Source organism: Lissotriton helveticus, chromosome 7 (assembly GCF_964261635.1).
Source record: "Lissotriton helveticus chromosome 7, aLisHel1.1, whole genome shotgun sequence".
Classification (NCBI taxonomy): Eukaryota; Metazoa; Chordata; class Amphibia; order Caudata; family Salamandridae; genus Lissotriton; species Lissotriton helveticus.
In genome coordinates, this window is record NC_136068.1 from 979,887,837 (window position 1) to 979,905,890 (window position 18,054).

Genomic DNA, 18,054 nt, shown 5'->3' on the forward strand with positions numbered 1-18,054 from the left:
GCACCTCACTCCTGACTTGCAGTGCCCTCTCCTAGTTAGGCACTCTAGCCCATGCACAGCCTTGCTAATGGGCTTGACATGCATTACTGTTGTGTTTTTAGTAATAGAAAACTGGCACGCATCTCTATTGATAAACCATATTTCAGAGCTCCGGTAACTCTTAATTTATGTGTGAGGCCCTAGCACATATAACCTAGTGCACAGGACTTTACTCTCCCACTCCTGAAACCTTGTACAGGTTGATTACTGGGATAAACTTCCAACTTCACTGATTTTCTTTTTCCATCTGCTTCATTCCATGCAAAATAACTGTGTTTCTTTATCCCGCTGCCATCCTCTCTCTTTTGTACGCATCCCCACTTTCGCCTGGTCCTCTTTTGTGCTTCAGGTACCTTTCTTGTACTTTTTTTCAGATTTGTTTCTTTGTCGCCTTCTTTTACAGAAAAGAAACTGAAAAGCAAAAATATTATCATGACAACCCCACACCAAGAGGCAAGAGGTGTTGAGGGCAACCCCTCCCCGAAAGACTCTAGCTCTATTCTGAAGAAGAAAAAAAAGGTATGTACTCTGTTCCTACTCCCTTTCCAGATAAATGGATTCTCCTCATTTATTCTTCTACCCTGATCCCTTTCAACTCTTATATATTTTTTGTTTTCCTCAGAAAAAGAAAACTGAGAAGGTGGAGTGAGGGACTGCTGAGCAGAAGGTAGGCCCACCAGTTTCCCCTTCAGACTTCCTGCTTGTAGACCGAATCGCCTTGGCCAATTTCTCATATGGTAGACAAGGCTGTTGTAAATCTTATTTTGGAAACATTAACAACCAGGTCCAAGGATAAGTAGAGAAGCAAATTGTTTCTGCAGTTACTGGAGAAGTGTTTCCTTCAAAGATTTACTTCCGCCTGCTAGATGGTTATTTTTTAGGTGATTTATATTGATCTTTTGATGGTTCTGGGCAAGGCCAGCGTCACCTTTATGATTCTAGTGCGACACAGCTTTGGAAGTTCAGTTTAAGACAAGCGAAAATTCAATGTTCGAGGCATGTGTTCTCTAGATACACATGCTTTGCATACTCCTCCCATCTAGTGTTGGGTCCGTATGTTTGCTAGTTGTTTTTCTTTGACAATGTCTTTCCAGTCACAAGGTAAGGGGCCTCCTCCATTCAGAGATTGTACGCATGGGCATCGACTCCATTGTTAGATTGTTTTTTCCGCCATCAGGTTCGGACGGTTTTGCTGCACTCCAGTTTGAAGCAGTTCTTCGGGTGCCCTTCCAATCCACTCTACACTCGACTGTATTGTTCTCGTATGCATTGCCCTCTTCCCCGGATATTCAGTTGATCAGGAAGCGCTCCTTCTTCGGTCAGAAATCTCGCGGGTGGCCTTCGGGCCCAGCTGCATCTGTCCACCCTTCCACCGATGGGATGAACCCATTCCAATTCGGTCCTCTGTGCCACGCCAAGTACCCTTGCACCGACCTGCATCAAGTTTGTAACTTGTGCCTCTCACTGGAGCACAAGGAGGAAGACTGTGACGCCTGTAAGTCATTTCGGCCGAAGAAAACTCTGTGGTAGGCTCGATGACAAGAAATTGAACACCAAAGCATTTAACACACTCCAGATATCTTCGGCGAAGAATCAGAGCATGAAGATGTTGAAGCTTCGGCAGCAGAAGAAGAGGCCCTCTGTGTTCCAGAGTCTGATTCTGAACTCGAGATAGACTTGAAGTCAAAGTCTGAAGACCTTTTAACCCCCCGCTGCCCCCAAACCTCTTCCAAAAGGCATAAGGCTACACACCACCTCTGCCTTCTGGCCAAGGTCGGCACCAAGACAATGTTACTGACACCTCGCCCTCTGGCTCTGCACCGAAACAAATCATCTGAAAGAGACACGTTCGTGATAGATTCTTTACCTTAGAATATCCCAAGGCGTCAGACTGGATCCAGACTTTTTTGCGTTGCAGTACCCTTGCGCGTCGGTAGGCGTCATCTGCGGCTCCGCGTCCGTCGTGGGCGCCGTGATGACGTCGTCAGAGTACTTAGATGCCGCCTCCACGTGCTGACGTCAGTTCTTCTTTTTTCCGCGCCTGCAGCGCAGATCCGGAAAAAGTGGTACCTTAGTCTTTTTTGACTAAACTTTTTGATCTCTTTTGATCATTCTTTTTTGAAGTCTTTGACTCCGAACGGTGCCGGTAGGGATGCCAGGTTTCAAGCCCTGTGAGGATTGCGACCGACTGATGTTGGTCACCGACCCTCACCGTCGGTGTCTCCACTTTCTCGGCGCCGACCACGAGGACAAGACCTGTTCCGACTGCCGGGCCCTGACTTCGAAGGCTAGGCGGGAGCGGTCCCGCAAGCGGCTCGAACTCCGGCAGTCGGCCCCACGCCAGGAACAGTCTCGGTCCGGACGTAGGTCGAGGAACCGGTCGCGGGAGAGGAGCCATCGGAGCTCCGGGAGTCGACATCACTCCTCAGGGTCGAAGTCGTCAGGTAAGCACAAGAAGTCGAAGAGACGTCATCGCTCTTCCGACTTCCACCCCCCCCCCCCCCCCCCCCGACGCTCGCGGCCGGGGTTCAAGTGGCAGCGCGGTTCCGTCGTCGCAGGTGTCGCGTCCGGCCCCATACCCTCCGGTCCCTGGGCCGCGCGCGACGCCGGAGGAGATCGAGCGGTTCCCTCACTCCTCCGACGGGCTCCGCGGCGCCTTCGGGCCCAGCGGACCCTTCTGAGGGTCCTAGCGGATCCGGATCGTCGCCGGTGGACTTGACGACCTCCCAGGCGCCGGTCCCTCAGGTGTCACCCCCGTCGCCGTCCTCGGGCGGCGCCGTCCCCGATGCCTCCCTCGACCTGGTTCCAGCTCCGGAGCGGCGCCGTTCCGAGAGTTCACTTTCCATGAACCGGCCCCATCATTTGATAACCCTGAGTACCAGGAGATGGATGATGAGGAGAATTGGGAGGGGTCTGAGGACCCTCTGACACGTGAATGTCAGTCCCAGGAGGACTGGACAGGTGGACTTGGGGATGCCAGCGGTCTGGACACTTCGCCAGACACTGGCTTTGTCTCACCTCCTACCGTGGCTACGGAGGAGGGGGCAACCTACAGTGTGGTGTTGACGAGGGCGGCCAAGAGCTCCCCGTCGCAGCCGTGAGGACTAACCTCCTCACTGAGGTCCTTAAACCGCAGTCAAGCTTGGCCGAGCCTCTGCTGCCATTTAACGAGGCCTTAACTGACGTTCTTTTGGGCACTTGGTCCAGGCCCACTACAGGTTCGCCTGTAGATAGGAACGTGGCCAGACGCCACCGCCCGGCCTCGGGCGACCCATGTTTCCTGTCCACCCACCCCACCCCTGAGATCCTGGTGATCCAGGCCTCCAATTCCCAGACCGCATTCCCGTCGGCTCCGCCTGACAGGGAATCCAAGAGGTATGAGCAATACGGCAAAAAGGTATTCTTCTCCCGGAGTCTGGGACTGCGGTCTTCCAACACCGCATGCCTCTTGGGCCGCTACACCCACTCTCTGTGGGATACGGTCGCGGACGTGCTGCCAGAATGCCCGTTGGAGGTACGGGTTAAACTCGGCCAAGCCCTTGTGGAAGGCCGAGATGCGGCACGTTATTCTATCCGTTGTGGACTGGATACCACCGACTCTCTGGGCAGAGCGATGGCAACGACGGTGGCGATTCGTCGCACCGCCTGGTTGAGATCCGCCAACTTCTCGGCAGATGTCCAGAACACACTCGTGGACATGCCGTTTGATGGCAGTCGGCTTTTTTGCGACAAGGCAGACCATGCGCTTGAGTGCTTTAAGGACTCCAGGGCTAAGTCCTTGGGCCTCTCGGCCCCGCGCCAGCAATCGGCTGCCATTCACTCCTTTCGCGGCCACGGAAGGGGTGTACCCACACGTGCTGCCAGCCATGCTCCGCAAGGTAATACCCAACGCGGTGGCGGCGGTCGGAGACAACGGCGAGGTCAGTCCACATCTTCCCCCACAGCATCCGCCTCAAAACCCTCCTAGTCCGTGCTTTCAGGCCCATGTGACGCCAGTGGGGGGCAGGGTTCGCCATCACCTCCTCCACTGGCGCACTGTCACGTCGGACAGGTGGGTGCTGCAAATCGTCCGAAGGGGCTACTCCCTCCCCTTCGAGGCGACTCCTCCAGCCAAGCCACCGCAGAACCACCACGTATCGGGGGATCATTTGCGGCCTCTGCAGGAGGAAGTTATGGCCCTCTTGGCCAAGGGGGCCATCGAGCTCGTTCCTGGGTCAGAAGTAGGGTGTGGTTGCTACTCCCACTACTTTCTGGTACCCAAGAAGGGCAAAGGGGGCCTACGCCCTATCTTGGACCTAAGGAACGTCAACGGCTTCCTCCGAAGGAGAAGTTCAAAATGCTGACACTGGCTCAGGTCTTAGCTGCCCTGGACCCAGGCGACTGGATGGTAGCGTTGGACTTGCAGGACGCTTATTTCCACATCCCCGTCCTGCCGGCCCACTGGCGCTACCTTCGGTTCACGGTTGGCCACGAGCACTTTCAGTTTACCGTGCTCCCCTTCGGCCTTACCAGCGCCCCACGGGTGTTCACAAAGGTGATGGCGGTGGTCGCAGCTCATCTGCGCAGGTTAGGGTTTTCAGTTTTCCCCTACCTCGACGACTGGTTGTTGAAGGCGGGCTCGCCCCAAACAGTCGTCAGCCACCTCCAGACAACGGCAGACCTCCTGCACCAGCTGGGGTTCTCCCTCAATGTGCCGAAGTCACACCTGTGCCCCTCTCATAACGAGCAGAGGAAGCAAGTCTGCTCGTCCGACTGCAGTGGTATCGTAGCGCTTGGCTTTCATAGCGACTTGTGCCTCGCATTGCTCCTACTTTTAAACTGTACTGCATTAATTGCTTTGGCATCGTAGCGCCTGGCATTCATAGTGATTTGTGCCTCGCATTGCTCATACTTTCAATCTGTGCTTCATTCATTGCTTGCTTCCACCTCGCATTGCTCGCACTTTAAACCAGGCTGCCATTAATTCGCCGCGCTGCAGAATCGAGTAATTGAAGTAATTTTCACTCGAACACGCTTGTTGCTGTCTGTTGCTGCCGGATTGTAGAAAGTGACATAGGTGAAGCGCGCAATCAGCGAGTCCGCATTGTGCCTTGATTAATTTATTTATTAAAGTGTTTGTGAATGAATGCTTGCATAGCGTAGTACTGCCCAATCCAACTTGGTTATTTTGCTAGCAGCCATTTTCACGTTTGTTGTGGTGCCTCCTCGCTCGGACCTACACCCCGCCCTCGGCCTCCCAGCTGCCCCTCCCTCGCCCCTCCCCCCTCCACTATCCATTTATGACAGATGACCCAACGCGCAGCGTCCACGCGCTGCGGTCGCGCCGAAGGTGCGCCAAAGGTAAGCCCGTCTACGCCTGTCCGCGCCTGGACCGCGCCCAGCGCCAGACCCCCTGGCCTCCGCTTCACCCACCCCTCCCGCATTACTTGCGACGCCTCCACCCTCCTAGCACTTAACCCCGGCCGTCTCCCTAACTGCACCCAAGCAGCACCAGGACACACCCATGGACCCTTCACCTGCCACTCCTGCAAATTCTCCTGCATCAAGACCCACACCAAACCCACAAACACCAAACAAAGATTCAACACCAACCACCTTAAATGCATCCTTCTCAACACCCGCTCGGTTCACAAACACGCCATCGACCTTTGGAATCTACTCGACGCCACTTCTCCGGACATCGCCTTCCTAACAGAAACCTGGATGAATGCATCTTCAGCTCCAGACATCACCATAGCCATCCCGGACGGCTACAAGATCATCCGTAAGGACCGCACCATCCAAACAGGAGGAGGCATCGCCATCGTCCACAAGAACACCATCCGCGTCTCAACCAGTTAAGAAGATAACCTCGCCATCGCCGAACACCTTCACTTCCAGATCCGCACCGACCCCAAGACCACACTCAGAGGCACCCTCATTTACAGGCCACCAGGACCCCGTACAAAATTCAGCGAAGACATCACTGACTTCATCACCCCACACGCCCTCCCCTCCGAGGACTACATTCTATTGGGAGACCTCAATTTCCATTTGGAAAAGAGCAACGACACTAACACTACCACCCTTCTGGACAATCTCACCAATCTCTGACTCAAACAACTTGTCAACACCCCCACACATTACGCAGGACACACACTCGACCCTATCTTCACTTCCAGCAAGCATATCTCCTTCACTCACACCACACCCCTCCACTGGACGGACCACAGTTGCATCCACTTCATTTACAACAAGACCACGATCCACAACCACCCTCAACCAACTCTGCGAAGAAATTGGAACAAAATCACCATCGACCAGATCTCCTCCTCGCTTCTTCAAAAAACCCCTGCCTATTCAACGAACCCGAACCAAGCCGCCATCAACCTCACACAATGGCTAACCCAAACCGACGACAAACTAGCACCCCTGAAAAAACATCAAATCAAGCAAGGAAGCAAGAACGCCCCCTGGTTCAACGATGACCTTAAGAAATCCAAGAAGCTCTGTCGCTCCCTTGAGAAAACTTGGAAAAAAGACCCAAACACTATCACCCAAGCCGCCTTCAAAAACGCCACCCGCAAACACCACCAACTAATCCGGAAAGCCAAGAAATCAGCATTCAAAGACCGACTAGACAACAACGCTCGCAACAGCAAGGAACTTTTCAACATCATCAAAGAATTCACCAACCCCACCGCCAACTCAAACGACATCACCCCCTCTCAAGCCCTCTGCGACTCCCTCGCCTCATTCTTCCATGACAAAATCACCGACATTCATAACAGCTTTGACAACCAACCCGTGAACCAGTCCACCCCACTCACCTCCAAACCTGTACCTCCTCCGAATAACCTTTTCAACTGGACTCGGACAAAACGGAAGTCCTCATCTAAGGTGCATCCCCTTCAACCTGGGACAACTCTTGGTGGCCAACGGCCCTAGGACAAGCCCCCATACCGACGGACCACGCACGGAACCTGGGCATCATCCTGGACTCCTCACTCTCGATGACCAGACAAGTCAACGCCGTCTCATCATCTTGCTTCAACATCCTACGCATGCTCAAAAAAACATTTCGCTGGATCCCCACCGAAACAAGAAAAACGGTCACCCACGCACTGATTACTAGCCGTCTGGACTACGGAAACACCCTTTACGCCGGCACCTCCGCAAAACTGCAGAAAAAACTCCAACGCATCCAAAATGCTTCAGCCAGACTCATACTAGACATCCCTCGCAAAGACCACATCTCCGGTCACCTGAAAGACCTGCACTGGCTCCCCATCAACAAAAGGATAACGTTCCGTCTCCTCACCCACGCACACAAAGCCCTCTACGAACTTGGACCGGATTGTCTCAACACGCGCCTTTCCTTTTACACTCCCACCCGCCAGCTACGTTTGACCAACCAAGCCCTCGCAGCCGTCCCGCGCATCCACAAAGCCACCATGGGGGGGAAGATCCTTCTCCTACTTAGCGGCCAAAACCTGGAATTCCCTTCCCATCCACCTCCGCCTCACTCAAAACCACCTAGCCTTCAGAAAACAGCTTAAAACCTGGATATTAGATAAATAAACCTCCCCCCTTCCTTAAGCGCCTTGAGACCCTCTGGGTATGTAGTGCGCTATATAAATTTTGACTTGACTTGACTTGACTCTCAGAAGCTCCTCTTCATCGGAGCGGTGCTGGACTCAGCGCAGTTTCGGGTTTATCCTCCCGAACAGCGGGTCCGGGATATTCAGGCTCTGATTCCACTCTTTCAGCCTTTATCCCGGGTCTCGGTCAGGTTGACGCTGCGGCTTCTGGGACTGATGGCCTCCTGCATCCTACTGGTGCATCACGCCAGGTGGCGGATGCGGGCTCTGCAGTGGGACCTGAAGTTTCAGTGGGCCCAGCATCAGGGCAACCTGTCCGACCACGTCCTGATCTCGGAGGGCACTGCGAGACAGCTGCAGTGGTGGCTCACGGACCGCGATTGGATCAGCGGCAGATCCCTCTCCCTTCCCCAACCGGAGCACGTAGTTGTGATGGACGCGTCCCTCCAGGGCTGGGGAGGCCACATGGGAGAGGTGGAGATCAGAGGCCTCTGGTCTCCGGCGGAGGCACGGCTCCATATCAACCTTTTGGAGTTGCGGGCGATTCGTCTAGCACTGAAGGCATTCCTCCCCTCTGTCCGGGGAGTGTAGTGCAGGTGTTCACGGACAACACCACCGCCATGTGGTACTGCAACAAGCAAGGCGGGGTGGGGTCGTGGAACCTTTGCTAGGAGGCTCTGCGCCTCTGGCAGTGGCTGGAATGCCAGGGCGTGACCCTGGTGGCTCAACACCTGGCAGGTTCTCTGAATGCCAGGGCGGACGAGCTCAGCCGTCAGTGCATGATGGATCACGAATGGCGTCTGAACTCGGACGTGGCGCAAGGCCTCTTTCAGCAGTGGGGAGAGCCTTGGTTAGATCTATTTGCCACCGAAGAGAACGCGCAATGTCCTCAGTTCTGCGCGTTGGAATTTCCGAGGCGGCACTCGCTCGGAGACGCTTTTCGTCGCGAGTGAAGTTGCGGTCTGTTGTACGCCTTTCCACCTATACCACTTCAGCCCAGAGTGCTGAAGAAGATCAAGCGCGACCGGGCCCAAGTCATCCTTGTGGCTCCGGACTGGGCACGAAGGTACTGGTATCCAGAGCTACTCAGTATGTCAGTCGATCCCCCGGTTCGTCTGCCTCTTCGGGAGGACCTTCTGTCGCAGCAGCAGGGGACGGTCCTCCACCTGAACCTGTCCAGTCTGCACCTCCATGCTTGGAGATTGAGCGGCGACAGTTGAGGCCATTTGACTTGCCTCCCGAAGTCTGTAATGTCATTCTGGCAGCCAGGCATCCCTCCACAAAGTCGGTATACGCCTGCAGTTGGAACAGATTTGTGGCATGGTGCACAGCAAAGGCTGTGGATCCTCTTGCTGCCCCTCTCTCTGAGGTTCTTCTCTTCCTTCTTTCTCTTGCCCAGCAGGGCTCTGCTCTGGGCACTATCAAGGGCTACCTTTCTGCCCTTTCAGCATTTCTAAGGCTGCCTGATCAACCTTCTTTGTTCAAGTCCCCTATTGTAAATCGCTTTCTGAAGGACATCACACACACGTTCCCTCCTGTTCCGTTTGTGATACCTCAGTGGGACTTGAACCTTGTTCTCACATTTCTGATGTGCGCTCCCTTTGAGCCATTTCACAACTGTCCTCTCCGCCTTCTTACTCTGAAGACTGCTTTCCTGGTTGCCATCACCTCTGCCAGGAGAGTGAGTGTGCTCCAGGCCCTTTCATGTACTCCTCCTTTCCTTTCTGTCCATCCGGACAAGGTTGTGTTGCGTACTAAGCCATCTTTCCTGCCCAAGGTTGTCACGGCCTTCCACATCGGGCAGTCTATCACCTTGCCCACCTTCTTTCCGCCACCGCATCCCTCTAAAGAGGAAGAGCGTCTCCACCGTCTGGACCCAAAACGTGCGCTTTCATTCTATTTGGATTGCACACGCCAGTTCCGGGTGGATGACCAACTCTTTGTTGGTTACGTGGGCGCTAAGAAGGGGAAAGCGGTGCACAAGAGGACCATCTCTCGGTGGATCATCTTGTGTATCCAGGCATGTTACTCCTTGGCTAAGAAGGAGCCCCCTGTTGGATTGCGGTCTCATTCCACCCGAACCACGGCGACTACAACTGTCCTGGGCCGGGGAGTGCCCTGGCAGGACATTTGCCAGGCAGCTACGTGGGCCTCGCTGCACACGTTTGCAAGACACTATTGCCTGGACAGTCAAGTCCAGAGGGATGGCTTCTTTGGCTGTTGTGTCCTCCAGGACTTTCTGGTGTGATTATTGGTTCGCAGACCCACCACCGGGGTTGGTATTGCTGGGGTATCTATTCTAAGGTAAGGAATCTATCACTAACGTGTCTCTTTCAGATGCACAAGTTACTACTTGTGTAACGATATATCTGTAAGAGACATTAGTTAGTGATGGATTCCTTACCGACCCACCCATCCTCCCCGTTCTGCGAACCGATATCTAGGGTTAGGGTTATCCCCTTTCAGGGCCCTAGTTTCAATGGTCCAGTGTTGGTTTTTAACATGGCTCAGCGCTTCTGGCGCGGAAAAGCTGTGTCTAAGAACTGACGTCAGCACGCGGAGGCGGTGTCTAAGTACTCCGAAGACGTCATCACGGCGCCCACGGAGGCGGAGCCGCAGACGATGCTTACCGACGCGCAAGGGTACTGCTACACAAAAAAATTCCGGATCCAGTCTGACGCCTGGGGATATTCTAAGGTAAGGAATCTATCACTAATGTCTCTTACAGATATATCGTTACACAAGTAGTAACTTGTGCGTTAGGCCTTCTGTCTCGGGACTGAGTCGGCCGAAAACATCCTCCGATCCAAAACCCTCTGTTCTGAAGGACAAATCTGGTTCAGAGCAGAAACCCTCCGCTCCAAAAGACCAAAAGAATGCTTCGTAGCCAAAATCTACCACTTCCAAAGCAAAGACTATCTTGACACCAAAGCCTACGGTGCCACAATTGAAAGAAAACCTCTAAAGACTTTTTAAAGACAAATTGGATCCTAAACAAAAGAAAATGTACATCAATTCTGATACAGGACACATTTTGGTTAAAACACCAGCCAAACGAAAACTTCCTTCAGAGGACCCAGCCCATAAGATTACTCTAAAGAAAAAAGACATGGCTACCAGCCGTGCTTGTCCTACCCCACAATCCCCTTCACCATTCTGCCAATTCTGGATCCTTTACACATAAGTAACACCTCAAGGATATCCCCATACACAACCTAAAGGGGATAATATTGATGACTAACACACACATTTGCCAGTAGATCCATGAAATGATTACACCATTGACCCTCCATTAGATAATCCGGATCTATACCCTGCAAAGCCATCAACACCGGACGATAATGTGGCTTATCAAGAGCTTATTGCTAGAGCAGCAGAGTATCATGGGGTTGCACCACATAAAGAATCTTTGGAGGAAGATTTTTTTATTTGCAACATTAGGATCCACACATAGGTCAAGCCAAACTCTCCCTATGTTAAAAGGCATGATGAGACATGCAGACGACAAATTTAAAGACCCCGTGCGAGCACGTATTTTAACCCCAGAATGGATAAGAACAAACCATCATTATCTGATCCTGCTTTTATTAAAGGACAGTTGTCTCTCGACTCGTTAGTGGTGTCCAATGCTCGTAAGGGAGCAAATTCACAAAACTCTGGTTATGCACCTCCCCCAGGCAAAGAGTCTAAGCTGACAGATGCATCCGGAAAACAAGTAGCTGCTCAATCCGCTAACCACTGGCGCATATAAACACACGCCTACTAGCTAGGTATGACAGGGCACACTGGGATGAGATGAAGCAACTGCTTCAATATCTCCCAGACAAACACAAAACTAAAGCACAGGGGTTAGTTCAGGAGGAAAAGCTAATTTCTAATTCTTCCATCAGATGTGCTCTAGATGCTGCTGACACCGCAGCTAGGGAGATAAAGGCCAGAATTCTCCTTGGAAGGCATGCATGGCTAAGGATTTCAGGATTTAAACCTGAGGTTCAGCAATCTATTTTAAACACCCCTTTTGACAAGCAACACCTGTTTGGTCCAAAAGTCAATCAGGCTTTAGAAAAAATCAAGAGACTCTGAAGTGGCAAAGTCCATGGGAGCTGTCCAGTCCCCATCAAACAGGCTCCTTTCCCTGCTCAATTTACAGAGGAGGGTTCCAACCACACCATCAGACCCAAATGCTTCCTCTGTTAGAGGCAACACCTAATTCTCACCCTCTAGAGGTTTTTATAGAGGAGGGTATAGAGGAAACCATTCCAAAGGTAGGGGTAGCGGTGCCACAGCGCATAACTCCACTTCTCCCAACAAACAGTGACTTGCCCATATTTCCCCCCAATTATTTAACACCTGTCGGGGGAAGGCTTCTACAGTTTCTCTCCATTTGGCAATCCATAACATCCGGCAAATGGGTAATCTATCATATCCAACATGGTTATTGCCTGGAGCTTACCACTAATCCTCCAAATATTCCACCTTGCACGCACAAACTGTCATCAGACCCCTTGCAGTTGCCCAAACAGGAGGTGCAATCTCTCTTGGAAAAGGGAGCCGTAAAACCAGTTCCATTACAGTACCAAGGTTCAGGAGTGTACTCTCTACTTTCTAATCCCCAAAAAGGACTTAAGACCAATTTTGGATCTCCGAGTGTTAAACTAGTAGATATTGGCAGAACACTGCCATATGGTAACGCTCCAACAGGTGCTTCCACTTTTACAACAAAGCAATTTTGTATTCACACTAGACTTAAAAGACACATATTTTCACATTCCAGTTCATCGCAGATATCTCAGATTTCTGATAGCAGGCAAACATATCGGTTCAAAGCACTCCCATTCGGAGTAACTACTACTCCCAGAGTGTTTACCAAATGTCTAGCAGTAGTGGCAGCTCATCTCAGAAGACAATACATCCACGTCTTCTTTACTTAGACAACTCGCTCATCAAAGCCAGCACACAGCAGAAGTGTCTAAAACACACTCAGACCATGCTAAACCTACTCCACCTTTTAAGGCTTCACGGTCCACACACAGGTCTAATCTACAGCCTTTACAAATACAATCCTACCTGGGAGCGACTCAACACTCCCACGGCTCTAGCCTCTCCCAGTGCAGCCAGAATTCGCAATATTCAAACTGTTATTACAGTTTCAAGCCAATCAAACCTTACCAGCCAAGACTTTTATGCAACTGTTAGGAATGATGGCGACCTGCATTGCAATGGTCCCATGCAAGACTGCACATGTGTCCTGTACAGGAATGCTTAGCACATCAGTAGAATCAGCCACAGGGTCAATTAACAGATCCAATGTTGGACAACCGCACCTATCGCTCTCTGCAGTGGTGGGAACCCACAACATTTATCAACAGGGCAGCCGTTCACCGACCCTGTTCCACAGATTGTGCTATCAGTAGACTCATTTCTCACAGGTTGGGGTGCCCATCTGCACAATTCAGGGTCTCTGGGACAACAAGCGGAAATATCTTCACATCAACTATGTAGATCTTATAGCAGTATTTCTAGCACTGAAAGCTTTTCAGTCTCATCTCACAAGCAAAGTTGTCCTAGTCCTCACAGACAGTATTACAGCTATGTACAAAAACAAAGGGACACACACACACACTCCAGCTGTCACGCCTCTCTGACCATTTGGAGCTGGGCAATTAATCACAGAATTAATCTTCTGGCAGAACACCTTCCAGGAGTCAACGATCAAATTGCCATACCTCCTCAGCATAAGGAGGCAACAAATGCACAAGTGGGAACTTCATCCCCAAGTTCTCCTTCCATGCTTTAAAAAATGGGGATTTCCACAAATAGATCTGTCCACCACAGTGGACAAAGCAAAATGCCCAAACTTCACCTCCTGGTTCCCACACCCTCGCTCCAAAGGCAATGCCCTATGGGTCAATTGGTCAAGGATATTTGACTACGCTTTTCCACCACCCCCACTCCTTCTGTTTCTGGTTCGAAACTCAGGCAAACATTGCTTCCACTGATTTTGATAGCTCCCACACTTGCCTGTGGTACACCACACTTTTAGAATGCTCAGCAATTCCACATCAAAAGCTCCACCACAATTCCAGCCTACCCACTCAGAACCGTGGAGAAATCTGCAACCAAACCCCAAGGAGCTCAATTTAGTGATTTGGCTCCTGAGGTCATAGTTTGGATACTTAAATTTGCCACCAAATTGTATGACTATTCTAAAAGAAGCAGGGAAGCAGACTACCAGGGCTTGTTATGCAGCAAAATGGAAACAATTTGTTATTGATTGTAATAAAATTAATCCTCTAGATGCATCTGTTCAAAACATTACCTTCTGCACCTACAGCAAGCTAATCTAGCTTACACAACTATTCGATTACACCTTGCAGCAGTAACTACATATTTGCAAAACAGACCTCATTTATGTTTTTTCAAAGTCCTTGTGATTAAAGTCTTTATGGAAGGGTCAAAAAGAGTAATACCACCTAGAATACCCCCAGCACCGGTATGGAATCTCAACATTGTACTTACAAGACGCATTGGTCCACCCTATGAACTATTACACAATTGTCCTTTACATTTCCTTTTATGGAAGGTTGCCTTCCTCTCCAATAAGGAGAGTTGGTGAGCTGCATTAACCTTAGAGGAACCCACCTTTCGGCTTCATAAAGATAGGGTAGTTCTTCACACCAACCCAAAATTCATTCCTAAAGTAGTTTCTCCTTTTCATCTTAACCAGTCAGTTGTTACCTGTATTCTTCCCTCCAACTAATTCTGTAGCAGAACAAGCTCCTTCACACATTTCATGTCGGATGAGTGTTATTGTATAATTTCGAAAAGACATAAGATTTTCGTAAAACAAAGCAAATGTTTGTTGCATTTTCACCACCTCACGAGGGCAATCCTATCTCCAAATCTGGCATTTCAAGATGGATTGTTAAATGCATTCAAACTTGATATGAAAAATTAAACATAACTTTATCTGTACCCCCTAAAGCGCATTCCAATCGCAAAATAGGGGCATCGATGGCCTTTTTAGGTAACATTCCTATAGCCGACATCTGTAAGGCAGCAACATGGTATACACCACACACATTTACCAAACACTATTCTGTAGATGTATTAGCATGCCAACAAGCCAATGTGGGGTAAGCAGTGATAGACACTTTTTCAGACAACTGCAACATGTACTGGTTAGCCACCACTTTGGAATAATACTGCTATAGTATATGCAAAGCATGTGTATCTACAGCACCCATGCCTCAAACGGATTTTACTTATCCAGTAAGCATCTGTTCTTGACATGTAGAACTGTAGATTCACATGCACCCTCCCACCTCTCCGGACACCTGTAGTTGTTGCAGTTCACATTATTTACATTACATGCGCATGGACATCTCTTTACTACACTCACTTACTCCATTCTCACCCTCTTCCTGGAAAACAATCTAACAATGGAGGTGATGCCCATGTGCACGATCACCGAAAGGAGGAGTCCCCTTACCTTGTGACTTGAAAGGCTTCTTCGAGAAAAACAACTTTCAAACATCCAGACCCAACACTAGATGGCAGGAGTATGCAAAGCAGGTGAATCTACAGCTCTACATGCCAAGAACAGATGCTTACTAGGTAAGCAACATAATCCTTTTCGCATGTTCACCATCACCATGTCGTGGATTTCTGGTAAGTCTTCATGCTGTCCAATAAAGACAGAAGCTTCTTCTGTTTGGATCCTCTTTCGGTCCCTCACTTGGGCTGCCAGAAATAAGTGCTGCCCTGCATCTCCACCAGGGTCTCTTATGTATGCATAGCCACATGGTTCCCATTCTCTGAGTGGTGTCAGTAGTTCCTTTCAGTCCTTTCCTGAGGTTACCTGCAGTGTTTTTGGCATTGCTCTCACTGTGCCCTTATCTTTCGCCATCCTGGCCTTTCAGGAAGCACTTCCACTATCCGAAGAATAATATCTTCTTTTAGCTACCCTTATCTACTGGGTCTGTTTTCTGGTTGTCTTTTTTGTCATGCACTTTGGGAATGTCTTTCCAGGGTGCACCACAACTACATGGCCACCACTAAGGCTTCTCTGGTAATTATGGCCTCCCACAGACTAGTCACAGAGTGAGTGAGTGAGAGGTGGGTGGGCAAACAACTGTTGAAGGGCTGCATCTTTAGCAACTATCTGAGGGCCTGTGTTAAAATATGTGCACTACCATGTGCAGATTCTGCTATTGCTTATTCAGAACAGCCAGAAATCGCATACATTTTGTCTTAACTGCAGTATGAAATTTACAAGGCTTGCCTGTTTTCCTTTTTATAGCATGATTTCTTCTTTTGTTGCAGCGTGAACACATACATCAGAAGGAAGATGGAATCCCACCCTGGGAGGGACTAGCATATGGGGATCTTAACCCGATCCTTTATTCCCACAGAATAATTCATAAGAAATCCTGACTTCAAGTGCATGGTTTGCAAAATGTATCAATATTTTTGGAAATCTTGCATCACGAGTTTACCTCCGAGGTCTTACCCTCCGTCACGCCTACCTTCAAACCCTCTCCTTACTTACTCCTGCTTCTGAAATGTTATAAATTCAAAGGATCAGTTTCGAAATGAACAAATTAATCAAAAGGACAATGGAGAGTTAATTTTTAAACCTTGCGTTCAGGAGGGGTTTTCTCAGTTTTCTAAGAGGAAATTGAACATTTTTCAACAGAAGGTGTTTGGAACACTATGAAAAGGAATTGAAAACGTGTTGTTCTTTACTTTCTTTTAAATGATGTCCCTGGAACAGTAGTCGTGACTGGACGTTTCCCTTTACACATCTGTTTTTGTTGTTTTTTTTTTTAACCTGGTGCGATTGGCGTTGTCTTCAATGTGCTGATCAGTGGTATGAATAGCCTGGCAGCTGTGGTTTATCGAAAGTGGGTTAAACTGTGAGAAGTACTTTCTACCTCGCACCTATCCCATAAATATGTATAAAAATAAAAACCTCTATATATTTTTTAAGAGCATCTTCCACATTTTCTGGAAGTATCTATTGTATGTGTTTTATAGGGGTGGCTTTTTGTGTTATCATTAATTGAATCATTTCCGGTATTTTTATCATTACAGAGCAGTGTCATCATTTTATAAGGTAAAAGAAAAAAATAACAAAAATAAGTTCTTAACTTTCTGTTAAGTAATATCTGTGAAATCGGTCTTAGTTGGAATTTATATTGCCCTGTTCAATACTGAAATCTTGTCTTATTTGTCTGTTTGCCAAACACACTAATAGCAGTAACATTTTGATAATAAAGGAAATTCCAGGGGCTCCTAAAAACGTGAAAAATTCATTCAAGAATAGAGAATATCCAAGTTAACTGACTGCCTGCGGGTTATGCAAATTGAACACTGTAATCTTTCAGATGTTTGGATTTCTGTAGAAAGACCACCTGCCTGACCTATGGTAAAGAGCTTATTAAGTTCTATAAATATTACTGTATTACTTGTGATTGCTATAAGTTGCTTAAATGTGTCCTAAAATAAATGTTCTTTTCCATGCATTCCTAATTTTACTGGTGTGATGGCCAGCATGCAGTAGTTAAAAAAATTACTAGTTAAATCTGTTTCCCTTAAACTGCATGTCCATTGAGGGTCCCTTTCTGCTCTGTTATGCTCCTTGCTCACCCCTTTGTCTGTGTTCTGTTTTTGTGTTGAAGCACTGTAATGGGACCTCTGTACATGCAGAAAAGAAATCATGATACAATGTGTGAAGAAATCTCTGATACCCACTTAACCTATTGGGGTATTTTCTATATACTTTGTTGCTTTTCAGCTATTATAGGATGGCATGCACATACTAGAAGCATGCAGAAGTACAAATAGTAGCAAAATTGAAGCTTCTGCGTGAATCATTATTGTGTGTCCTCCTTCAACAAAGTTTTACACGAGGGGTCTCAGAATCCGTGTGTACAACTCCCCGCTAATGCCATTGTTTATAGTCTTTCATTCCAACAACACCCCCCACACTAACATCAGATAACAAGCTCATCTGTCTCTGCAAGCCTTCAATCTCAGCCAATCTACACAATGCCTGATCAGATGTCTGACCTGCTCCTGTGATTGTGCCTTCTCTTTTTAGGTCTCGGCCTATTCCCATTCCGCAGGAATGGAATAGGACGAGTCTATAGCAGTGAAACCAAGACTTAAACTATGGTCTACCAAAAAGAGGTTTTCCACGAGTGCATGTGCACATGCCCGAGCCTTCTGCCTGCCTCCTAGGCAAACTGCTTCTCCGCCCCCCTGGTGTTTCTGGCTTGCTCTTCAAAGGCTCACCATACCATTTGCTCCTTCCTCCCCGCCCACTGCTTCACACTTCACGGCCTGGCGGCCGAGACTCGCATTTCTCCTCCCCCCTCCCCACAGCAATGCCAAGAGCTTGTTTTACAGGTTCCTAGAGGCCTTTCAGATT

At 49.2% G+C, this 18,054-nt stretch overlaps 1 protein-coding gene across 6 annotated transcripts in view; it reads left to right on the plus strand.

Annotated features, from left to right (window-relative positions):
- TCOF1 (treacle ribosome biogenesis factor 1) overlaps positions 1-17,146 on the plus strand; it is a 402,392-nt gene extending 385,246 nt beyond the window's left edge. For all 6 annotated transcript variants that reach the window (XM_078653593.1, XM_078653591.1, XM_078653592.1 and 3 more), the window contains 3 exons: positions 443-558; positions 662-706; positions 15,945-17,146. In XM_078653593.1, the coding sequence (XP_078509719.1) occupies positions 443-558; positions 662-688 (143 nt within the window). In that variant the 3' untranslated portion in view covers positions 689-706; positions 15,945-17,146. The remainder of the gene's footprint in view (positions 1-442; positions 559-661; positions 707-15,944) is intronic.
- Positions 17,147-18,054: the final 908 nt, after the last annotated feature.